The sequence below is a fragment of the Protopterus annectens genome, chromosome 9.part0 (genome assembly GCF_019279795.1).
Source record: "Protopterus annectens isolate FY-2018-M chromosome 9.part0, PAN1.0, whole genome shotgun sequence".
Lineage (NCBI taxonomy): Eukaryota > Metazoa > Chordata > Ceratodontiformes > Protopteridae > Protopterus > Protopterus annectens.
Genome location: NC_056743.1, coordinates 897323269 through 897350174, shown reverse-complemented (window position 1 = coordinate 897350174; position 26906 = coordinate 897323269). Strand labels below are relative to the sequence as shown.

Genomic DNA, 26906 nt, shown 5'->3' with positions numbered 1-26906 from the left:
AACAGAGAAGAAAAAAACATAGTTACATTTCAGTATTTTCATACAGTGTACATGTCTTCTTTTTTAATAACTCCTATTCGCTCTGGCTTTACATAAATTGCTCAGATCATGCCTTCCCTTAAACCTCATTCGGTTTTTCTGCATGCACTGTTCCCTTATGTATTTCTATGTAATTTGCTCTTTCCCTTTACTGAAGATCCCACTGTCATCTCTCTTATTTCCTTTACACTACTCATTCCTTCAGTTGCACATGGTTTAGATATCCAAAATACTGTTGTCAGCTAAAAATTAATCTCCGGAAAATGGTAAAGCTCACTGTAATATCTCAAATCACATAGTGTAAACATCACCATGACAATGGGCAAGACAATGCAAGTTTGTAAATGGATTTTTATCCGCCCAATTCCTATGTTCAAGAGGAATTACCCCTCCAAGTCTGGTCCCTTGTTCTACAAAACATTGAAATATTCTTATCAGAGAGATAAGAAATTTTATAAGAAACAAAAAGCTAAGGTCTTATTTCAGGGGATGCAAGGAGTCCTTCTCAGACAAAAGTTCTAATTTCTAAGACACACACACACACACACACACACACACACACACACACACACACACACACACACACACACACACACTTTTCCCCATTTCCTTCCATCCAGGCAGACTGTCGCCATCTTCTGCTTTGAAGAACAATAACATCTGATGCTTGGATATTGGACAATATAAAGAATGGGTACAGAATACATTGGTATTCCCCTTCATTACCTTTAGGAATTCTTCAGGTCCCCCAAAATAACATCTGGTCTTTCCAGTTCAGACTTACCTGTCCCTTCAGGGATTATAGAACCTGTTCTTGTCCAGCAAAACTGGAAAGAGTTTTACTCCAAATGTTTTCTTGTCCCAAGGTGAGAAGAAACATGGAGACTAATGCTTGCTTTATCCAAAAAATTCTAAAATTTAAGATGCCAACTTTCCAAAACCTCTTCCCTTTAATCTTGTCCCAAGCATTTTTTTAGTTACTTTGGATCTTAAGGATGCATACCTTCATATCCGTATTCATCCAAGCCATAGAACATTCTTAAGATTGTCTGCCATGAAATATCACTTAGTTTACTGGTTTGCCTTTGACATTTTTTGCAGAACCAAGAGTTTTCACAAAGTGCTTATCATCTGTCAAAGCCTTCTGCAGGTTCCATGTATCCATATCTCTCCATACAAGGATAATGTCCTTTTTCTGGCGCATCAGTGCAAAAGATTTTTCAGGACATAGGATTCACAATCAACCTCTTTCTCCATTTAGGACTCACTTTCAGTTCAAGAAATCCACTCTATAACCCACTTAATCAGTGGTATTTTTGTAATGTCTTCAGAACACTTCCAGAGTGAAGGCTTTCATTCCTCAGAAAAAAGTACATTTCTGTCCCTTACAGAGCTACAAATGAACCCTGCAGGAAAGATTGTGAGAGCCCTAGGATTCATGGCATCCACAGTCTAAATTAATCTTTTTGCTAGACTCTACTTGAAAAAGATTCAGTGGTACCCAAAGTCGGTTTGGATTCAATCCTGCCATCTTCTCTCTTTCCCAATTCCTCTCTTGCCTTTTCTGAAGAAAGAGCCATGGTGGTGAAGCAACCATATAAAAGAGTTTATCCAGGTGTCCCCTTTGTTATTTCCCCCTACAAAAGGTCTGAGCAGATGCCTTCAACCTTGCCTAGGTGGCTTATTAAACAGGCATCAGAGTGCAAGCTCTGTAATGCCAAGTAGACAAGGGCAAGCATGTAAACCTCAAGGAGATAAAGACCCTGATCTTTGCCTCCATTCTGTTCATCCCCACTGAACTCTAGGGATTCTTTAAATCTTAGTAGACAGTACCACATTCATATAATAAATGGCACCAAAATCCGCTCTCAGTCAAGTATAGCAGCACTGAACACCACTTCTTAAACAGAATGCGTTTATTGAGAATTTAAAAAGCTATAGTCCATAGCATACACAAGAGTTAAGTGCTTTCATCTACTCTATGTAGACTTCCTCAGAACTAATCTTCCTTGCCACTACCCACTTAAATACAAACATGAATCAATCAATATCATCAATTATGTAAAATCAATTAAAACATAATGACTTGTAATGAAAATTTAAAGTGCTCAGTGCTTCATTTCCTTGTCAATTGCCTTTTTTGTGTAGAAAAAACAACAATTTATATTCATTCAAACTTCCCACACTTGTAACCATATTAAAAACAGTTGCTAACCACATAAAAATATGTGTAACAGTAAAACATGTGTAATATTGACATTATGTGCCACAGTAAAAATCATCCTTACTTTAACTAAACCTGTTGTATAATCTCTGGCTATCTCTACTACCCTCTATTTTCCAAAATAGGTTTAATGGAGATTGTTTCATTAAGTCCAGGATGAACAGAGGCATTGAGTTTAATTTGCCACCTAGTTTCCTTTTCTCCAAGTTTGTACTTCATACTTCCCCCTCTTGGATTTAATTTTATACATCCTAAAATGCCAAAATTAAAGGAATCACAGTGTGTATTACCACTAAGATGTCTCCATAAAGCATTGTTAGTATCCTTTTTTCTTATTTTGTAACGATCATAAATTCTGTTTCTAAGACATCTCTCCGTCTTCCCCACATAAAAACAGGGGCATTTGGTACACTTTGCCAGATAAACTAAGTGAGAGGTTCTACAGTTACCTTTTCGAAATCTAACCTCTGTTCTATTTTTGTCATCCAAAATTAAATAAGGTACCCTAATAATTAACCCACATTGATTGCAACTCCCACATTTTGTGGTGCCTATGGATTTATGTCCAAGGTTGATGTCCATAATTTTCTTTTCTAGTCTCATTTTCAAGTTGCATCCATTCTTAGATACAAATTTAGGTGCCCCCCCCCCACTGTCTTATATACACTGTCATCAGTTTTCAGTATATTCCAGTTATTTTCTATTATTTTCTTAATATCTACGACATGGGGGGCATATTGCAAAATACATGCCCTTGTGAACTCATTAATACCCATATCTTTATTTGTCACATTTACCTGTTGAATATGATTTGTCCCTGTTCCTAATATGGGTTTGTATTTATTCCCCCATTCTTTTTTCACATACTCTTTTATATCTGATATCATCCCCATGGGATAACCCTTGTCTTGAACATATTCCCTATGATATCCATTTCAAGTACCATGTCAGAAAATTCAGATGTCATTCTAGCTGCCCTTATGCACTGACCTTTAATTATACTCCTTTTCTGATAACTAGGATGGCAGCTAGAATATTCCAAATATGCATTACTGAAGGTGTCCTTTCTGTATTTATTAGATTTAAATCTGCCATTCTCTACTGTGATGCGAGTGTCCAAATAAGATATGGACCTCTGGTCCACACTGAATGTGAATTTTAAATAATCACACCTAGTGTTTAAATACATTTTAAACTCATTAAGGCTACTCTCATCACCCTTCCATATTAAAAACACATCATCCAAAAATCTTAGATAACACAGTATATTGTCATTCCATTCTGATTGCAGAATGTATTCTGTTTCCCAATCTTAATAAAAACAGATTAGCAAAAATGGGGGCACATGCTGCCCCCATAGCTACCCATTTACATTGCCTATAGTACTCTCCTTCAAATAGGATATAGTCATAAGACAGGACTACTTCCATGAATTCCATAATCAAGCATATTTCATCCCAGTTTAAACCACTGAATTTTTCTATACTGTTATTGAATCTAATTAACCCTTCTTCTTGGGGTATGCATGAAAAAAGATCTACTATATCTACTGTTACCAGAAACATATCGTTTGTAACTAAGGTTGGGACCAACCTTCCCAAGAAGTCCCAATAATCCTTAACTATGTGCTTAATTTTACTATAAGTGGGTTTCAACTAGCTATCTATCACTTTACCAAAAGAAAAAGATTTTGATCTGTTACCAGAAATAATAGGCCAGAAGGGGGGACCATTTATATCCTTATGCACTTTAGGTATACCCACTATAGTACTAATGATGGGATGTTCATCCTTCAAAAAAGTGTACATATCTGAGTCAATCCTTTCATCTAACAATAATTCTTCTAAAAATAAATCAATTTTGTGGTACCCTATATTTACTTCATTAATGGATGACACTTCATAATTTCCTGAGTTTAACAAAATACTATTAATTTTATTTACATATTCAACAGTACCGTATATCACCACCCCCCCACCTTTGTTAGGTTTCACGATTCTTATGTTTTTGTTGGCCTGAATTTGTTTTAAAAGTTTAAATTCACTGAATTGTAAATTAAACTTGTTTTTAAAAAGTTTTTTTCCTTTTATTCTCATATTCATATATCTCATCTGTAACAACCTTCTCAAATGTGGCCAACGTATGATTCATTGGGGGTGTGAAAGTGCTTTTTTTCTTAAATTTATTCAGTTGAATAGCATTTTCTCCTTCAAAAAACAAGGTTAAATTAAGTTTCCTTAAATACTTTTTAAAATCAACTATATAATCCACTATATTAATATTATCATTAGGAACGTACTTCATTCCTTTGGATAATAGTTTAAAATAATCTTCATTCAATTCAGTTTGTGTGTAATTAAAAATACTAAAATCTCCTAAACTGTAATGTATGTCATTATATTTTACTCTTGTGTATGCTATGGACTATAGCTTTTTTAATTCTCAATAAACGCATTCTGTTTAAGAAGTGGTGTTCAGTGCTGCTATACTTCACTGAGAGCGGATTTTGGTGCCATTTATTATACTGTCGACCGTTCCAGGTACTATTCATTTTTCCAAGTACCACATTCATGTGGTATATCAAGAAACTGGGGGTATGAAGTCTTGCACCTTTGCAGGCTTACAGTGATGGCTTGGGAAATTGCAGTATACTAGTCTGTATCTCCAAGCTGTTTATGTCTTCGCAGAGCTGAATTAAATGGCAGATTATTTGAGCAGATCCAAGGCAAACCCTCACAAATAGATACAGAACCGAGAGGTCTTCCCTTCAGATTCTCCATCAGTGGGGAACTTCTCAGATCCTTTTGTTCCACACTGAACATTTAGCACAGACAGTTTTGCTCTGGAGATCCATGCAAGGAAGCTTGGTAAACATCTTCTGTCCATGGAAAGAGAAAATCCTGTATGGCTTCTTCACCTTTCCACGCATTACAAAGTTTCTTCTGATGATTCAGAAAGACAATTCGAAGATAGTTTTGATGACTTCTTTTGGTACAGGCAACATTGGGATCTCCCTTTTTTCCCCCCACCTAGCAAGGCCGTTCACCATATTTCACCACACAGGATGGACTTGCTGTCACAGTAAAAGGTGTCTCACTTTCTGAATCTCACAGTCTTGATGATAGACTTCTAATTCCTTTTGAGTGCCTTTTTTCTGAGGACGTGCTACAGGTGATAACGGAAGCAAGAAAACCTATAACAAATTGTTTTTAAATGGAAGAGATTGTCTGTATGTTGCTGCAGCAGAGGACTAAATCCTTATCAAACAGGAACTCCCTTTATCTTCAAATGTGTGTGAACTGCTCAGTTCATGTCTAGCTTATGCCTGTGTTAAGATGCATGTGTCAGCAATTTCTGCCTGTATTTTGATCCACCTTTTTCTTCTTGTTATAAGGTCAAACAATTTCTTAAAGCTGTCCTCCATTTCAGGGCTGCCAGGAAATCTATTCCTTCTCCTTGGGACATGGTGTGTGTTTTTGAAAAATGACTACGTCCAATGAACCAACTTTTTCCACTTTCTTAAAATTCTGTACTTGAAAGGCAATATTATTAGTCCCTTAACATCTCCCAAAAAGGTTTCTGTGAGTTACATGTTCTCATGTATAATTCCCCCTTTTCTAGTTTTTCACATAGTTGTGGTGAGCCTTAGGACCAGCCCCTTTTTTAGGCCAAAAGTGGTAAATAAAATATGTTGAAGTCAGTATGTGCATCTCCCTGTGTTTTTTCTAATGCTCATAGTAAAGAGGAAAGAATCGTGCATTTACTAGATGTCCGCAAAAAACTTAGATGCTGCTTGGGTAAGATAAAAATTATCAGAACATCTGACCAATTGTTTGTTTATCTTGAAGGAAAGAAAGCAGTCTTTCTTATTTTTAAACAGATCATATACATGTGGATTTCTCTTTCCATCTTTTTTTGTTGATCTGACCATGGCAAGTCTCCTGAAGGTTAGGTTGAATCACATTTTACCAGAGTAGTAGCTTCTTCTGGTGTATTTTTTTCAAGAGCATTGATTATAAATCCATCCTTGAGACAGCAACTTGGTCCTTCATTCACAGTTTTACTAAACGTTACAAGATAGAATCAAAACAGCTTTTGCTCGCATCATACTTCAAGGGTTAAAGGACTCCACCTCTGATCCACAAAGCCCCACCTTTTCTGCCTAAAAGCATTCTGAATTGTCTTGTATGTCAGCAGTACTACAATAGTGATCTAATGATCAACATAGTGCAGTTGTTTAAGAACATACCCATAATAGCAAATGTGCGAATAAATCACATCCCCCACCATTTTTTTATTCTTTTTATATCTAAGGCCAAGGTGGGTCCTCCTACATATCCAGCCTCTCTCTTTTTGCCTTTTTTTGTGTCAGAGTCTATCCCAGTTGATTTGAGAACTAGCTTTGGTCCTTTTTTCCCCTAAGTCAGGAAACTGCAAGTATTTTCTCACATGCCTTTTAAGTATCAGCATATAGTCTCATGCATAGTTTGTAAGGCCTACATAAGGAGTGAGAATAAGGTGCAGAATCTTTTGTAGACTGGCCAGACTTGCAGTACCTTAGCCGGATACAACCTGTAAGTGAGCAGTACTGCAACAGTGATCTGTTCCCGCATCTATTGTTATGCTAAGTTTTTATATAACTGTACTGTCTCTTTCAATGACTTGTGGGAGGGTTAGATGCTACCTGGACTTCCCACACTGTAGAATGAATCATAAGGTTGTGGGTAGTACCCTACCTCTAGATGATTGAGCAGCTTAATTCCAGAAACTGATTCCTGAGTAATGTGGTCACAAATTGAGTGGAGCCAGGACTTGATGGAGAACTTTCTTCCTGTGTTCACTCCTGAAGTCTACACTGACCAGCAAGGTTTGGTCAGGGAAGGTTAAACTGATAACATCAGGGCTTATGCCTAAGGGTTTGGATGTATGATGTCTGGTGAGAACTTCAGATGTGTGTGCAGGATCACACTGTTAGGAAGCTGGGTTTAAGGTGTTGCATCACTCAGACCTTGGTACTTTTCTGCCACATGCTTATTGGAGAGTGAGCAGATTCTTGCAGTTTGTGCCTGCTGTAGTTCTCTTTTTTTCTCTTGGGTTCTTTGGGTATTCAGAGGCTCTCGAGGCTACTATTTTTGAGAAGACAGAGGTAGTGATGTCACCACCTTCTGGATGATCCATCCTTTGGAGCTATCCTTATGCTGATGAGGAGCAGTTTGTCATGGCCTGTTGTCAATATCCCATATACTGAGAAGCACCTGTCAGAACTGTGGGGAGGTCCATGGAGTCGTGTGTCTTTCCTCCTCTTTCTGATGTTCTCTGCTTTGTAAAATTAAAAATAATAATTTAGAACAAGTCCATCCGCAGGCAGACTGTACAGCACCATTTGTGCTCCACCTATTGCATAGTCCTCCATTTGGCATGGAGTTCAAGATCAAGTCATGGTATCAAATCATGGTCTGAAGAGAACCAGGAGTACATGCCTAGGGGTCAAGATGTCTAGAGCCACCCAGTAGCTCCTCAGTATCACCAGAACTACACCCCTGCATGAGCTGGTGTAGTACAGTGCCTGAACACTCTGGGGTAAGCAGACTGAAATCTTTGTACTGAAGCAGTCTTCAGTAAGAGGATTCCACCGAGACTGGTCTGCTCAGAACTGAAACCAAATGGTACAATGATTAGACCATGAAACTGGTTTCACCACCAGGCCTCTGGCTGTGACACCAAGCTTAAAGCTAAGCAATAGGTGTGCCCATGTATATGGGTAGCTGAGAGAGTCCAGGCATAATAAAGTGAAAAGTAAAAAAAAAAAAAAAAAATATATATATATATATATATATATATATATATATATATATATTATATAAAGTAACCAAGAGGGCCAAAGCAGAAGTACAGTTTGTCTGTCCAGAAATTTACCAGTAATTTCCCAAAGTGAAAATTGCAGGAAGTAAAATACACTAGTGCCAGTGGGGCCAGCAGTTCCACAATGTTGAAAAAGCAAGTGAGAGCAGTTCAGCAGACATTCTCAGCAAGAAGTGGAACTAGTGTTTTTTGGCAAGAGGAAACCCTTTGCAAAACTACTTGTGCTAGAACTCAGTTAGGTGTAAGTGTCCAGTCGGATGCAAATCAGCATAAAATAATATTCAAAATAAAACTCTAGTAATTGGGCACACGGAAAGTTGTGTTACAAGGGGTGAGGGGATCAGGAAGCTGAGAGCCAAGGAAGGATAAATATGCTCAGAAAATAAGTACATTTTCAATACGTAACTGTTGATATGGAAGCAAAATGACAAGAACTGTGTATGCAAACCCTTTCTGAAAGAGTCCAAGTCACTATTCACAGTATCAGTCAAAGAGTCCTGTAGTAATATAAAGTAGTACTCAGCAGAGTATTTGAAACAATGGATGCTCATACTTAACAAGAGAGCACAGGAAACAAATTACATAATTCCTATGCAGAATGTCTAAGAGCTACAATCTAATGGTGGCAGCCAGATCAGTGACTGTATAATTGTTCAAAGTATGGTTGAAGCCACAGTGATTACTGTCAGTACAGGAGGCTAAAAATCACAGCAGAGCAACAGTTTAAACAAGGTCACTTATTTTCACCCGAAGATGCAGCACTAAAATGAAAAACTAATAACTAAACACTGAAAAAATTATTTAAGTGCTCCAGTGAACAGTCTGTAGTCTATAATCTGAACATATATATTTCATATCCTCAGGAAAGGCAGCCCTGCAGAAACTGGTTAAAATGTGTATAAAGCCATTGGAATTAACATTGGTGCATAAGGCTTTGTAACATGTTCCGAAAGTCACAGCAGAGTAGCAGGCGAAGAGTCCAAAGGGCAGGATATTTGGATGAGTCACAGCACATCAACCAATGCTGCAACAACTGTTTAATGCAATGTTAATAACGAAATGCTTCTCAGTTAACTTTACGTGTGCTCAGGTGTGGAAAGGTCTAGCAGTCTGTACTCTCTCTCTTGCATAGATGGTTAAATCCTCAGTAAGTCCTTATAGAAACAGTGAATGGTGACTTTGGAACACCCAGGCAGTGTCGATCAGTTATTAAAATAAGACTTCAGGTAGCAAAGCATCCTGAAAACAAATTAAAAAAATGTAGCTTCTTACATTGCTGATGGTATTCAATACCAACGTATAGTACATGCCTTCTTAAGGACAACAAGTATTTCTGGTGGCCTTTCTGAGTTTAGGGCATGGCAGTTTTGAAAGGTTACAAAGTAAAGCAATTAAAGGTGGTACTGGGTATGACAGAACTAGACAGTGAAGGAAAAAGTGTTGATGACTGAGTGTAGTACTTTAGAGCTGTTATAGGTAGTATGAGGAAGAGGTAAAATGTCAAAAGGAAGGAGACAGCAGTGTTGCACTAACAAGCCAGACTGACTCCTTCCCCTCAATGATGGGTGAGCTGGTGATAGCCATTCAATTCCAGGCACCTCTCTTGGTCCGTACAGCACACATACACATGCGACAAATCAAACATTGGTCACATGGATTGCAGTCTCAGGGCTTTATCCACCTAGTGCCTCTATACTCTTTATCTTGGATAGGTGCATTAGCCAAGGCATAGACTCGGATATGTAAAGGGAAAGGGGTGGGAAAGAGGAGCATTTTTTAAAATGTAGCCGTACAAGTTAAGAAATGCATGTAACAGATTTTTTTGTTGATCCATTTCTGGGAAGTTAAATGTGGGAAGGGTTGGATTGTTACAGCTCACTTCTTAGAAAGAGATGCTGCAGCCTTTGAGTTCCACATCACTAGAATAACCTCCCTGGCCATTAGAATACTTTATACTGAGCCATGTCCACTAGTGCCATCATCCTTTTCAAGGAAGAGATTATTGCCATATGCTGCAGAGACCTGAAAACAAGGTAATGCAGGTGGCATCCTGCACACTTCTAGCACTACTAGTCCCCTGCCATCCTTCAGTTTAATTACAGTACCAGCTTGGTACTTTTTATGAACCAGCAATGATTTCAGTGGTTACTGGACCTTACCTCCTCACTTCTTAAAACTTGCTGCCAGTTATATTGCCTGCCCCATCCTCCATCTTAATCGATAGGTCAGTCAAGGAAAACATTGTACCTGAAATCTGGAAAAAAATCCTATTTCATACCCTTGCATAAAGGTGGTAACTCAACTGACCCCTCAAACTTCAGGCCTATTGTCATTCTATCTCCTGTGTCAAAAAAGTTTGAAAAATGCATTCATAAACAGCTCCTTGATTACTATTTCTAGAAAATCTCCTTTCCCCTACACACCATGGTTTCTCCCCAAATCACAGTACAGATACTACTCTGATGTTTTTCACTAATTCTGTGGCAAGTTCTCATGACAACAAGTTAATCTCCTGTTTGTTTCTAGACCTCTCCAAAGCCTTCAGCACTGTTTCCCACCGACTGCTTCTGTCCAAACTAGCTACCCTTAATCTCTCCAACTATGCACTTTCTTGGTTCTTCAGGTATCTCTCCAACAGATACCAAGCAGTTAAATGGCAGTGCAACTTTGTCCCTTCTTACCATTTCAAACTGGGGTACCCCAAGGCTCCACCCTTGGACCCTTATTATTCAATATCTTTACTAATGACCCATATTCTTCCTGTCCACTCTTCTGTCACACAATATACTGATGATTCCACAATCATCTCCTCCTCCGACAATATCACCCACCTTCACACCCACACGCAAGAGTCTCTGCACTCTGTTGAAAAATGGCTAACTTTCAACCAATTGCTACTCAACCCAAAGAAAACGAAAATTCTTCTATTTCTCCCTAAATCTCTCCGTCACAAAGCTACCTTTACTGTCTCCTCCCTTAACAACACTGTCATCACTGCTGAACCTCACACTAAATTGCTAGATGTTAGTATCGATGACCAACTAAAGTTCGATGTCCATATTCAGCAGTGCATTAAAAAGACCCATCCAAAGTTAGGCCTGCTATATGGGCATAAAAACTCCTCACAAATGCTTCTAAGCTCTGTCTTGCACAAGCATTCCTACTCCTCACCCTACTCTGTCGCCTCCCATTCTCACTAACATCCAAGCCAATCTTTTCTCTGAACTGGAACTCACCAGTAACAAAATAGCAAGATTTGCTGCTAATCAACTGTACTGTTCTCTCCACTGCCTAGCCTTGAAAAACCTACAGTGGCTGGAATTTCATTGCAAGTCCTACTACCACAGCTTCTCTTGGCTCATTGGATCTTACATGAACCCTCCTCCTGCCACTCTCTGTTTACCTTCATCCAGCCTTTTACTCCCAACTGGGCTCTCCATAGCTCCCAACGGCATCTTCTACAAGTGTGTGTCCCCAATAAAAATATTGGTAAACTCCTCTACAGCTACTCAGTGGTAAGTGCTAGGAATAAAATTCTTCTAAGTGTTAGATCTCATAACCTAACTCTTTCAAAACAACTGTAAAGGATACTCTTCGTTTGTCATGGACTTGCTTATGCTATGACCCAACTTAACCCACCTCTTCTCCTCTAGTACCACTATAGCAATCATTTGTGCCTCCGCTCTCTGCCTCTACTTCAAAAAGGTCTACTAATAGTCAGTAGTTCTTACAGCTTCCAGAGCTGCAGTCTTTGGAAATTGGCTTTGCCTTAGGTTTATTGCCTATATATTTTTAATATTTATAATGTATTTGTTCTTTCTGTCTTGCAATCTTGTTAAAATTTTCTGTACTCTGCTTACTAGCCTGTGTAACTGTGTACTCTATGATGTTCAATTTATTGACCTTTTCTAGCATTTTGTCACATCTTACTCTTAAACTTATTGTAGTTTTATAACTATTAGTTTAATTTCAAAACTCTGCCATATGATGACTTTTGTTACCAGTACTATTGGAGCTTTTCTCCTTGGGCCTCCGCTGAAAATGGCTACTTGCCCAGTAGGACTAACCTGGTTAACAAATGTCAAATAAATAAATCAAACTGCATTACTGGATAGCCTTAATGGAGAAAGCAGAAACTTCAGAAGGAAGACTGTTGTATTAAAGCCTTTCTGAACCTTTGGGGCCCAAAACTTGTCATAAAAGAAAAAGAAACCCTGAGCAGTCCATTAGCCACACTGTACTGTTATTAATCAAGTAAGCAGTTTAAACTCATCTAATACTATGTGTGATAAGTGAGATCATACTTGGCAACAGTGTAATCAGAACCCACGCAACACTGAAGAAGTTCTAAGTCATCAGCACCTCTAATCTGTCTCACTGGAAGCCCTTTGTCTTAATCCAGCATATGTCTGATGCTGTAGTTCTATAGTGAGCAAGTCAAGAGTGATTAATGGTGAGTGACAAGAGACTACCCCTAAACACTTCTAAATAGAAGAGCCATAGATACTAAAATGCTTATGGTACTTCATATCCAGTGTAGAGAGCTTGGGGTTATGTCAAAGACTCGCTAGTCTGGATATTGGGTAATAACAAGTAAATTAGAAAAAGATATGTTTTTGGACAAAGACACAAGTGAAAAACACCTTACTGCAGAAGTCACCCTTTGCCTGTTCACGTCTTTGTTAAATATGTTAATTTGCTGTAATTTATTTGTGTATTCACTAACTCCGATGTTTGCTGAAAGGTCAGTATCTGTTGTGTAGATGCTCTTGCTTCATGATTATTTCTGAAGTATTTCTCGGAATTGTGCTATATGCTATAACAGTGAAAACTTAGTGTGGTGATTTTGAAGTTTTTGCTGTTTCTCATGCACATTATTCTACATGAGAGTTAAGTAAAATTGAAACAGGTACAAAAAAATGTACTGTGAGGTGGCTGAAGTGTTATACTAGGAGGGTGGGAAAGTCAGTGCTGATCACACCATACAGTTTATTTAATTGTAGTAAATTTCTTACGTAAGAATAGTTTTTTATGGTAGGGTACTGATGGTTTCAAGAATTACTGCATTTATTGATAAAAAATAGTTCTGTAAAAAATCAAATATTTAACTGAAAATAAAGAAGTAGTAACTGAACAGTTTTTTTTTTATTGTGTTGAAGAACAATGTACTGGTCAGACTGGGGTAACCACCCAAAGATTGAGACAGCTGCTATGGATGGAACACTTAGACAAACTCTGGTACAAGATAATCTCCAGTGGCCAACAGGTAGCGTTCATACTTTCTGTTTGCATGCGCTGTATGAATACTTATGTCAGAGACTGTTTATCTCTCTCCATGCCAGACACGTGTTTGATGGCAGATATTTCACACATTATTTAGCAAGCTCTCTGCATGGGATTTTACTGGTTCTATAGCACTTTTGTAATTAAAAAAAAAATCTAGCGTCTGATTTTTAATTTATTCATTGCTTTAGGTTTGGCAGTTGACTACTTCAATGAAAGATTGTACTGGGCAGATGCCAAATTGTCGGTGATTGGTAGCATTCGTCTTAATGGCACAGACCCTGTTGTGGCTATTGATCACAAGAAAGGTGAGTAAGTAAGCTAAGAGCTTGTGTGCAACAAATGTGTGTTTTCCTCTGGTAATGATGTTAGAAGTACAGGAGTGTTAGCTTTTGTAGTTATTGCAGCAGTAAGTTGTAAGTGAGGTTAAACGTTTACACTTATTTATCTTGTCACCTGGTAATATCATCTGTATGTGACCTGTTTTAAAAATATTATGCCAGCTTTACTCCTATTGATGCACTTTGTTCCTTTCCAAAAATGTACTGCAGAGTAGTAACTCCACTAATTATTCATGGTACTGTTATGGAAATAAAAGCATAATATGTTGTATCGTACTGTGCTGTGGATGGAATACTAATCAAGCTGTGCTTCACAGTGTAACAGATGGATGTAAGTATCTGCCTACCCCTAGAACTAACAGAACTCTTAAAAGGACAAGTTCACCCTCATTTGCCATTTAACTCCATCATGAGGTTTCCTTTCTCTGTCCAGTGTAATTCCAGAGTGGTTTAATGACCAGTAACTAGCCTGTAGTTGTAAAACTTTCATTTCTTTGCCTTAGGATCAAAGGAAGGGAAAGTCATTGGAACAACTGGTAACTCATACTGCCAGCACATAGTTAAACCATAGAGCTCTGTATAGTTCTAACGTTCATGCTGTTCTCGCTCAAAAGAGAAAAGCTTCCGGCCAAGTCTGTTGCTCAGTTGTTAGACTTCCTAGCCATAGATGAAGTTCCATGTTCAGAACAGGGTTAAAGAATTCTCCTGATGCGCAAAAAAACATAACTCATTGAGACCTATTGCAGAGTTATCCATATTAAAAAATGTGTGTGTAAAGAAGAGTAAAATGATTATCCTGAGTCTTTACAAGGAGTTGGGGGTTTCTTATGCATTTGTTTTTGGTTTTGTTTCTTGAGTCTTTTTGTTGAAGTGAAAAATCTAGGAGAATGCAACTTAAGTTCAAATAGAAATGATAAAAAGCAACTGTGCGTACAAGATCTGCCATACATTACCATGTGCATGTAAGCTGCAAGTTGGAAATATATATTCAGAAGAACTGTCATGTATAATAACTTTGTATCAGAATGGCTAAAGAACTGTCATGTTTAATAGCTTTGTATCAGAATGACTGCTCTGTCAGTATTAACATGGAATGTAAATGGCCTTACCTGTATAGACAAAATGTAGAAAGGATTGAGCTATATGAAGAAGTGCAAAGTGTAAATAACATTGTTGCAGGAGACTTACTTAGAAATGTGCATGCGAGTTTGACTAAAAAGGATTTCGGGTGGATATTAAGCAAAATATCAGGGACAGAGGAAAAAGGAAAAGTAATTCTGAATGTGAAAGGAGTTCCTATAGCGATAGAAGAGGAAAAGAAAACAATAGGCTGTGGACGAGGGTAAGGCGGTCCACACAGCCTATCTGGACCTCGCCATGGACTTCAACACCATCCCACACTCTGGAATCATAGATAAACTTACTAGGCTGGGCAGTAATCCCTACGTCACTCGATGGGTTGCCAACTGGCTTACTGACAGAACCAACACTGTAAAAGTAGCCGACTCCAAATCCAGCTCCAGACAAGTGGAGTACCTTAGGGTTCGGTCCTGCGACCGCTCTTGTTTAGCATCTACTTCTCTGAAGTACAGGCCAACACTAAGGGACTCTGGCTAACAAAGGTTGCAGATGACTGCAAACCGGGAGCCATTATTGAATCCCCAAATGATGTGAATATTTTACAAAAGGGCCTTACAGAAACAGATGCTTAGTGCCAGAGCTGTGGGCTCAAGCTCAATGACAAGAAATGTATAGTTATCCCCTTTGGGAAAAAACATGTACCCGTGAATTACCACATAGGTGGCAGTACACTAAACACCAAAATTGTGATGAGAGACTTATGGACACAGGTGGACAGTGGTCTCAACTTCGATAACCACATCGCCACAACAGTCAAGAAATCATTCTATGTGGCACACCTCATCACTAAGGGCTTTTCATCCAGAAAAAAGAAGGTTATTGTCCCACTGTACTCATCCCTCATTAGACCCATTATAGAATACAACGCCTCGTTTGGTATGTACCTCTCAACACATCTGCAACAATGGAAAGGCCACAGAAATACCTCACTAAAAGAATCACCGGCCTAAAGCAGATGCCCTATGCTGACTGTCTAAAAAAACTCCAGCTATACTCTGTCGCATATCGTCTACTTAGAGGCGATCTCTGCTTAACATATAAGGCCATGTCAAACTCAGAGCTGTTGGACATGCTACACTTAAAGAAATCCCAATCCTTCAGAGCCACACACTCCAGAATCTAAACCTTGTCATAACAATGAACAAAACATGCTGGAGGGATAGTTTCCTGACCCAGAGACTCCCCAGACTCTGGAATAGACTGCCCATACATGTCAAGCAGAGTGCCTCTTTGGCCCTCTTCAAAAGGAATCTTGAGGATTGGATGGGAGATAGAAAATTCACCCTGGGGATCACGTCAGTCGCCCTGCTAGACAGGGGTCCAGGGAAGTAAACATTGTGGGAAGAAATAGCCAGGGAATTGTTATGGCTAGGCTTGTATAGGCCCTAGGGAAGATAGCGTAGTACCAGCCTGTGAACCTATGAAGAGCTTCACTTTGCTCCCATGGCAGCTGCTTTCTTTATTCTTTCCTAGCCTTTGCTGCTGCCACTTAGTTGAATGCCCTCACCTTTCCTAAGCATTGTGTATGTGCTTTACAGGGTGAGAACTGGTCTTGGCAAGGTATGCTCACATGGCCTGGTTTTAATTATTCCTTATTATAGTTAAGTACTAGGCTAGCTGCCCTTGAAGGGCATTTTAAGCCTACCAGTTTACCATTTTTTGCTCTAATTAATCTGTCCCATTTGGTTCAAGATGGCCTTACCCATCCCACAGTCAATAATTGTATATTACCCCAGTGAGAATAACGGGTCATACCATAGATAATTTCAGAGGACACATGCATAGGCTAAAGTATTTAGGAGCTGTGTCTGCCCATTAATAGTATGGGGGCAGTTCTGGGATAAATATTCTGTTTCCGATCCATAGATCCAGGTTGTGCTTGAATATGGGCAGGAATTAACTTTGTTTTTTGTGGATAGGGAGTCTCTTCCAGAGCAGCTGTATTCTCTGAGAGATATACCTGCTCATTTGAGCCATTTTGTTGATGTTGCAGAAGAGGTTTATATCCTTAGAATGAGTATTTCCGATGCCATTTAACTTGCTGATGTGTAGTAAAGCCATTAGTATTGGATTGGAGGATACCTTGTATGAGAGACAGGTAATCTTTTATCATTCCTAATTCTGTGTACTGTATTTGTACAGGTAACACCAGTGAAGCCAGAGTAATAAGGTATTTCACATGCAGTGTTAGTACATGTTGAATGTGTTCATCACCAGATGTACTAACACTTCTTTCTGCAGTTTAACTTCACTTTCTCAGAGGCTGCATATAGCTTCCTACATTTTTTTGCATTTCTATTTAGCTTTCTCGTGATCCTCATTTTGGAGAGTGCATCAGGAAAAAGGAATTTCTCAGTAGAGGGGACACCTTCACTTTGCCTGCGAGTGGCTGTGTGATGATGTACTAGTGTGCCATTGGGGTATGTGGGTGAAGGGAGCCTTTAATCTGGCACTTATGGTGGTTGGTTGTTAAAGCTGCATCTTATGATGTATCTCCATAGTTTAGATGTACAGTAGGGAACCTGTGCAGCTGCCCTTTCATCTGTGACCAGCTGTGAATATATAAATGAATAAATACAGCATCTGCTGCTGAAACAAGAAAGTTTTCATACAAAATTTATATTTTTCATCATATGTACCCTATGGTGAAGTGTACTACAACTCTGTAATGAAGTAGTACCTTTCTCCAAATAAAACATGCCCTTCTCAAGGCACTAAATGGGTAATCAAATGGGCAGATGTCCATAAAGATCAAACATGGAAGAAAGATTACTAATTGAATAAACTAAAATTTAGTATTTGTTGCATACAGTGGATCTTCAAAACATTTTGGATAAAATTAGTGTTGTTCCAAATTTCAGTTTTAATGCAAACCATAACACTTCGATAAGATGGACAACTCTGCTTATTCGATTATATGGTAAATGTTTCATGTGTTCAGCATACCACTAGCATATTTATTTGGTTACTTTACCATTCAGTAGTTCAAACATAACATTAACAAAGTCATAGTATTAACACACATGCTCCCAACCCTGCTTTTTCTTTCTGGTTTCATTGTTTGCCTTTCTGTGGATCTCCCAGTTGGAGCTTGTGGGTAACATGGAGGTAACCCTTTTCCAAGTGGGCTTCCAAAATCCTAGAGGATTTGAACTAAGTAGTAATGCACTACTAGACCCAGAGAGCAAGGAATGTTATTGGGACTAGAGAATGTGGAGCTTGGGAGTAATTTTTCATGTGGTGCCTGGTCTTTCACCTTAGCTGTGAAAACTGCTAGTGCAGTGATGTCAGGATATTGTTGATACCATTACATTAATCTGAGATTACCTGGGAGACTACTAGTCACTCCCAATGGTTGACCAATCACTAGGTCCTCCCCCCATAAGAGAGCTGATAATTAGCAACTTCATTATACCTTTATACGATCCCCCTGTCAGCAGCCCGTTCCTGCACGTAGGTTGTCAGAGGTGGCAGAAGGCATCCTGCCTTTTCACCATCTTCCTCTCTACTAATTATAAGTTTGTATAGTCTGCCAGATGAGGAGAGCAGCCATATTACAGATGTTTGTATAGAACAAGATGTCTGCCCTTGTTGAAAAAGTAATGTGTACCTTGTAAACACTGAATATAGGGAGAAAGGGACAGCCTCTGGATAGGAAGATTTACTTTGGTTTATATTTTGTTGTTTTACCACTAATTTTCACTGTTTGTTGTTAGAAAGGGATGTACGTGAAATCCAGTTTTTCTGTGACTGTCACTACTGGTATAGTAGGTCAGAGCGAATCTTTACTATACTTAATAGAATATTTCGTTTTATATTGTTCTGTGTGATTTTTTTTCCTCATAGAATTTGACTTTTGATTATCCTTTTCTTTTAGAATTCTTTCTTCATTTGCAGATGAAACATGGATTCTGTAAATGAGTATGACATTACTGATTTGCTGAAGCAGAAGTACCTTGTACATGGTAGTAGATGCTATGTATATTTAAAGGCAACATCTGGTAACACTAGTGACCTGCATTCGTCATGTCCAAAGTTACAGGATTTGCTTACCATTAGTAGTAAATGTAGACTTACTGGGTGATCATTTGCACTTGTTTAATTGGCACAGAACTGTTGGTACATATATTAATGACTGGGCAGATGAAGTAAATAATGTCAAGCAAAGTGCAAATAGAACACATGTAGGAAGGGAAGTGCCTCTTGTCAGTAAGGATCGCTCAATCCCTATTAAACAAGATGTACTACCAGTGAGAACTTTGGTATTCAGTATATAAGTATTCAGCAGTCTGAGGATTCAGAGCATGTGGACGAAAACAAAAAGAAAGGAAGACTTTCTCAACATGACAAGGAAGAAAAAGTAAGTAATGTCTCTATTGCAAAGAGAATACATACTAAAAGGACACTTCTTTATGTAACACAGATTACAGGGGATGATAACATTGTTCTATCAAAAAACCTTAAGTGTGCAGAAAAATGCATCCTTTTTCCAAAAGAGAGGGTAGGGTGAAAGTAGGGAGAAAAAAGGCAAGAGGCTTGTGAAAAGGAAGAAGTCAAAACTGAACTTGGAAGGACTGAAGGAACATTACTGTAAGATAAAAAAAGATAAAGACTGAAGATGACAATAGGGCTCACGCTGTGGAAGTACAAGGCCAACTGGATGAGAAGTGTATGTCTTCATTTGTAGTATGTATGAAAACTAATGGTGATGAAGATCATTTCTTTGTAACAAATAATAGAACAGATATTACTGAACTACAAGTTGAAGGTTCTTCAGATGTGGTCAGAAAAGATATTCTTGTAATTGGAGATTCAGTTATTAGATGAACTAATGCTTAACATTTGGAAAGAGGATAATGAACGTTGAATAGTGTTATGCTTACCAGGAGCAAAAATAAAGGATGTAAGAAAGGCCTTTGAATGCCTTAATATTAGTATCAGTTTGTTTTTATTCATATTGGTACAAATTATCTCACCAGCAAGGACTGTCTGTTAGTAGGAAACTTACAGCCCTCTTAGGTAGCGTAGCTTGTAGGGTCTATACATGTTATCGACCGCTTAGCTTGTCGAATGCCTAAACGTTGACAGCTAAGGGTCAAAAACTGACCATCTAGAATGGCCAGTTAAGTGAATTATTTCACCAGGAAAGAATTTGCTTGGCCATTGTCAGAAATTTGCCCTTTCCCCAATGAAGAGCGATCATGGACTTTGTATATTTAGTTGGGGGAGGGTCATGGTCAAGCGAATTCTTTCCCGGTGAAAGAATTCACTTAACTGGCCATTCAAGATTGTCAGTTTTCGACCCTTAACTGTCGACGTTTAGGCATTTAACAATCTAAGCGGTCGATAACATAATATACAACCAGCTTGTACAGGTGTCAGGACATATTTTTCACAAATCACTTACAGAAAGAGTCAAGTTACCATGCATGAAAAGATTTCTTGGGTAAATATCTACATAAAAAAATGGGCTCATTTAAAAAAAAATGAATACGTGTAGAGCATCCAAGCCTAATTTTGGACACCTTTGTATAGACAGGGTGGTGTGCTCTTGTCAAGACCAGGGAAGAACATTTTTGTAGCTCTATATTATGTGTTAAATTAAGATGGATATAAATGTGACTGCATAGCTGTATGATCTGCCAGGCACTGAAAAAATATTTAGATTCTTGGAAAAATTCTAGTTGTAAAACTAAACTGACGAAAGATTAATAGCGTAGTGTAAAGCTGAATGTTGTTGGAGTGCTCCATTTACAGTAATGTAGGTGTGATGATGCTTGAAATTGTGTTTAGTTATGGTGTGTATACAGTGTACATATGTTTGTGTTAAATAATAGCAACAAAGAAGAGTTTTTGTCACAAAAAAAAATCTGTAGCATTCCCAGCCATAATAGTAGGTGATGCAAGAAAGGTTGTAGAGACACAAAAGTTTTTGGATAACCAAGACCATTATCATGTATGTTTTTCACAACAACTTCTGGACAAGTTAAAAATAATGGGGAAAACAAAGGGCAAAAGTCAGAGACAGATTTTTAAATATTGCTCATAAACTTAAGAAGTTGCCCTAAAAATGGGGTTTGAATTAGCATGCATTTTCTGAAGGATATGAAATCTGAAACTCAAATCTTTGTTATTGTTTAATGACTTCAGTTTAAAATGATTTGCCAGAAAATGACACATTCTTTTTTAGGAATAGACCAGAAATATGAGACAAAAACATAGACATTCTGTGACGTTCTGGATAGTTGAGAGATATGTTGAACGTCTATAGTGGGACTTGGTAGGTAGTGCAGAGAGCTTTCTGCCGTTCATGTAATGTGCATATTGCATAAAATATGTTGCCGTTTTCTGTTTCGACGACTTCACATTTCACCTCAAGTGAATCCCAGTTACAGTGTAAATTTTGTTTATGTCCTTTTTAAAGGAGTTTACCAGGTATGCATTCATCCGTTACATTGGTAAAATATTAGCATGCATCTGGCATATCTTGTCATCAGCTTGTGCACTGTTTTCATTTTTTCCACTGTAATTATATTGAGTAAACATTGAAATATATTTCCATTATACTCAGCCTACTTCCTGTTTTTCTTTAATAGTCCTGTTTACAAGCACATTCTGATACATTCTAGTATATACTTCCATCCTTTCTCCTGATCCATCCAGAACCCTATCCAATTCACTTGCAGTTTTTTATAAGCCATTATCTACCTTCATGTCTTTTCTGTCATGTAGTACTTCACTGTTTTATGATAGCCCATGTGATCTTCCTGATTTTTAGTGTAGGGTAAATGTTAATATTCAAACAAATTTGAAAGTTGCGCATCCAGCAGTTGAGGAGACGTGATCAGAAAAGTCCGATTCTTTTTATTAACCACCTGAAGGAATCAAGTTCAAGCCTGGTTGCACATATCTGAGTAGATATTTCTTTCAGATGGCAGTCCAAATGTAGCACTACAGTACAGCCTTCAGCTTGGGTGGATTCATCTTCAGGACAGAATAAGAAATCTAGCTTGAAATTTCAGTGAGGCAGGTTTGGAAGGCTCTTCCAGAACAAGACCAAGCAGATTACTGAGATGAAAACCCAATGTATGTTACTTGCTGTTCTCTTAGGATAGCAGCATATGGAGACCAAACAGCAGTAGAGCCGATTTTGTGGGAATCCATGAAACCCTGAATGGATAATGAGGAGCATATTCCAGAGAAAACATTGTGTCAGCTGTTGGAATGATCAGCAAGGAAGTCAGTATGTTGTCCCACAGGCTGTATTGATAAAGTAACAAATTATGGCCAAGCTTTTCTGTTAAACTCATTCTCTCTGTAAAGACTCTTACATTATTTTCTGAGTAAGCACACTAGTGTGTGTGTGTGTGTGCGTGTGTGTGTGTGTGTGTGTGTGTGTGTGTGTGTGTGTGTGTAAGTGTGTGTAAAAGTGTGTGTTTTTGCATGCATGTATAGGTTTCTGAAGGTAATCAACATTTCACAGGAGTAACAGTCTAAATGCGTATTTAAAAAAAAAAGTTGCCAAAGAACTGGCAGTCTGTTGTTCATACTCCATGACATAATTCTGAGCATGCAAGTGTTTTTTTGCAAGGGGTGTAAACCCTCTGCACCCCCAGTGTGCAGCCCCCACCCCCCCCTACTAATTAAATATATCAACTCCAAGAGTGTACAATAACAGAGAATTGGCAAAAAAAAAAGGTTGATCAGATTTCTCACTAACCAAATTGCTACATACAAGAATGCTGTCAGCTAAAATAGCAGTCGACTCATTTTAGTGTTACTTTATGTATGGTTTATGTAGAACTTTTCAGCTTTAGCTTAAATCAACCTTTGTTTTGTTGAGATGCTTTGGCCAACATGGTCGACATTTGTGCAAAATATGATATTTCCCCAAGGTTGGACAGGAAGCATATTCCTTGTGGATTGTGTGATTTCAGAGTTGGAATAAGTAAGTAATTAGTAGGGGTGAGGGGGTGCAGGGGAACCTGACCCCTGCAAAAACAGTGCTGCTGTTTGCATATGCTGAGGATTAGCCTCAGAGCATTGCTAGTGTTTGTCGATGTCAAGTTCAGTTGCTAATATATATATGTGTGCGTGTGTGTGTGTGTGTGTGTGTGTGTGTGTGTGTGTGTGTTTGAGTGAGCGTACATTTGTGTGTTATATACACACTTTTTATAGCCTGTGGTCTGACTGCCCACAGATGGAGTGAAGGTAACCCAAACGAAAGCTATGCTTCAAATCAGAATAATCCTGTATGTATATCTTTTAGCAAGAATATACATGTACAAGCCAAATTTTTAGAATACAGATTTCAAATGCACAATTTAAAGTTGGTTACAAGTTGACAGAGAAATAATAGTGTGTTAATGTATTTATTACAATATTCAGCATATCAAAAAATGTTTAAAACAGCACATGTACTCTGGTGCATATGATTTCCAAACAGCATCCAACTTTGACTGATATTTAACCTGTGATAGAGTCAGACTTGGACTTTAATGTACAGATCATTAAATCTCCTCAGTTTTTCTTTCTAAAATACATAGGTGCACATGATGTAAAGTCATCAAAATGCAATAGTGCTGTCCAGTGGTCAGATGTATGCGTCTGTGCGTGTTTAAAATAGTCCTTATACATGTGATGCACTTCATGAGATGCAGTATACTTACTTGTAAAGCAATCGAAGATTCTTTCTTGTTTTTCCATTTTAAAAGGTGGTTGTACCAGCTTGTCTGAATGAAATGCACTTAACTAGTGTGGTTTGAATTTGTGTTTACAGCTCTTGTGAGGTTATTTGAGGTCAGACACGTTTGCTAATGTTATGACTTCTGAAATACTGTAATAAATCACGGTGCTTTTTAGTTAGACAAAGCTTTTCTCTCAAATTCTCTTTTCCCAAAATGTCTTTAATTGCCTGTTATATAAAACTTTGTGAGCACATGATGTGCGTTTTTGGAATCACAGAATGTGTGATTATTTATCGTATGTTGTGCATAGATATATATTGTATGTTGCATTTAGATGCATCTGTTTGGTTATGCTGAAGTACATACTTGTTGTTGGTCTTTCGGCTTTTTCCCGGTAAGGGGTCGCCACAGCGGAACTCCGGAACGCTAATGATTGGCAGTAGATTTTTTTACGAAACGCCGAGGTGCCAGCTCAACGTCCAACCTTCAAAGAAGGCACGCCCTGAAGTACATACTACAAGCTGAAAATGCCAGATATGAAAAGTCCCACAGATATGGGGGGAGTCTTCATTTTTGGTGTACAGCTTCATTATTAGGATCTGTAATAGTGGGAATATGGAGAGCACAGGATGAGTGTATCCCCTTTACAAAAATATTTTTCATTGTGTTTTTTTTTTTTCCCCATATTTCGGATTTTGTTATTCTTGGTTACGGTTATTAGTTTTGGGTAATGTAATTTTGTTATTGCAAAGTAGGTCCTTTTAAATATAAGCTAATTTACTTAACTGTTGTAAACCTTCTGTAATATATAATTATCTTTCTTTATGTGTTTTCATCTTCCCTTTTAATGCTAGCCCAATACTAAGGCATTAATTTTGAACTACTTGCTGTTGCTATATCAAGCTGCGGTTTAATGCCCTATTTGCACAAATTAACTTGCTATTTTTTTATAAAGCATGTTTGTTTTTGGTTGTGAATAAAAATAGTTCTCTCAAATCAGTTCGCATTACTTAGTAATCTAAATATATATATATATATATATATATACATAATTCTGTTAACCTCTTGAATGGATGGCATCACTCACCCACGTTTGTCATTCTCTCTGAAGTCTCTGTTGTGCGCTTTCTACCTGTGGTTTCTGCCTGTATCTGTTTAGGGGAAGCTTTCTGTTAAAGTTTAGATTTAATCTTTTGTTTTCTTGATATTGGCATAAGACTAAAACAGTGGTAAGTTTGATATTAGAGTACTGACTTCAGTTTACCAGAAACGACTGTTAGTATAATTTGTTGAAAAATAGTAGTAGCTCAACACAAAAAGGTAATTTAGAGCATCTGCCATTGTTGAGGCTCACCTTAATTTTGGTTTAATATGCTGTTTGTCATAGGCCTCAATAATCCATTCAGCATTGATATTTTTGAAGACTACATCTATGGGGTGACTTACTTCAACAACAGAGTTTTCAAGATCGACAAGTTTGGCAGAGGCCCTGTGTATAATCTGACTGCGGGGCTTAACCATGCAACAGATGTAGTTCTTTATCACCAGTTCAAGCAACCTGAAGGTAAGGAAGGACCACTGAACTTTAGTCATGCATGCTGTCTCGAAATGAATTCACTATTTTCTAGTATTTTTTTTTGTTTACTTTGCAGAGATATTTTGAAAAATATTTTTGGTTTTGCCATTGTCAAATTGGAAGGGTGTATTTAATTATTCTGATTATAACAAAAGAAGCAAATGTGTTTTTCTAAGATTCCACAAGTTTAGAAACTGTTTTAATTTGCTGCACAGATAGAATTGGGCAGCATTGTGGCTCAGTGTGGAAAGATCTCTGCCTCTGAGCAGCAGGTCCTAGGTTCATTTCTGACTTCTGGAGACAGTGTGTCTTCATGGGCTTTTCTAGGTACTCCATTTTCCTCCCACGTCCCAGAAAACATGCTTGCTAAATGGCGACATTAAATTGTTATGTGTTAGTAATTATTGTTGCTTTGGCCCTGGTCATGGCTGAAGAGAGTCTATGAGCCAGCCCACTTACTAGTTAGGAAATAAAATAAATAAAAGTAAACATGCCACTTCCTCGAAATCTTATGTATAACATGACGTTTGCTATTGAAGCATTTTGGAAGACTATAAGTTGTGCTTTAAATTCATAGTGCTAATTTACAGTGTGTAATGTATGTTGTGGTATGAGATGATGCCTGTAAATTGTAGAAATGCAGAAGGCTAAATGGATAAGTTTTGTTTGGTTTCACTGTTAAGGCAGGCAGTAGTCCCATATTAATACTGGAGCTTTGCATGTTGCAGTACTTGGCTCTTGCCTTTGTTCTGACCAGTGACTTTAGAGTCTGAATTACTGAGCGTAACAACCATGAACAATTTAGAAAAATTCTGTAATGATCCTTTTAAAATAAGCAGAGTTCTATAGAAGGCTGGGATGGGCAAGACTGCAGGTGAGCTCTGCTGTGTTGTTTGTTGCCTTTGCGAAAGGCAAGGACATTTACAAAGACATCCCCTAAAAGCTCTGTAAAGTAGTACAGCTTCACTGGCAGTAGCTCTTCTACTTCATGTTGTAGTTTTGTGCCACCTTTTGATGACCGCTCTTTCCATGGATGATTGTCTTGGAGTTCAGTGCATAGCCTTGATTCTAATAGATTAAGATTTATAAGAAAAGGAGTGGAGAGTTATAAGAAAAGGAGTGAAGAATAACAAGATGTTTCCTTTGATGTCAGAGGAAGGGTAGGTAGTGTCAGTATTGCAGCATAGAATGATAGCTTTTTATGAAATAGGATGTGGTCAAAGAGAAGAGTGCACAGTGTCATTCACCAGTGAACTTGAGAGTGCCCACATCTATGGTGAGGAGGCAGTGAAGTGGAGAGTGCCCACATCTGGGATTAGGAGGCCATGAGTTGGAGAAGTGCCCTCATCTAGGGTAACATTGCTGGCCAATCTCCATGTTGCGTACTCTGGTATTTTGTTGGCCTTTGCTATTGTTCTTTCAAATAGTAGCATAATTCACTTCAGGAGTGATTATCTCTAAACCATTTTCCTTGCTTATGTTCACCAGGAGTTTATATTTCGTGTAAGATTCCCTTTTCAGGCTTTTGTACATTAAATCCGAGTTGATACCTTTCTGCCTAAAAATAAAGTTGCTGTACATCTCTTTGCAACACCCCCATCCCATTTGTTAACTGTCTTGGTAATCTTGGTACTTTCAGTATAAAACGTTATTCTTGTCCAAACCCAGTGTGATAAAGATATGCTAAACATGACTGGCCTGGGCAGTGAACGAACACTGTGGCTTTTCATCGCTTACTGTATTTTCTCTCGTCT

At 38.2% G+C, this 26906-nt stretch overlaps 1 protein-coding gene across 1 annotated transcript in view; it reads left to right on the top strand.

Annotated features, from left to right (window-relative positions):
* Positions 1 to 26906, top strand: part of LRP1 (LDL receptor related protein 1) — a 2772300-nt gene that overhangs the window by 2523836 nt on the left and 221558 nt on the right. The window contains exons 78-80 of the mRNA XM_044083629.1: positions 13285 to 13391; positions 13600 to 13716; positions 24964 to 25140. Of these exons, the coding sequence (XP_043939564.1) occupies positions 13285 to 13391; positions 13600 to 13716; positions 24964 to 25140 (401 nt within the window). The remainder of the gene's footprint in view (positions 1 to 13284; positions 13392 to 13599; positions 13717 to 24963; positions 25141 to 26906) is intronic.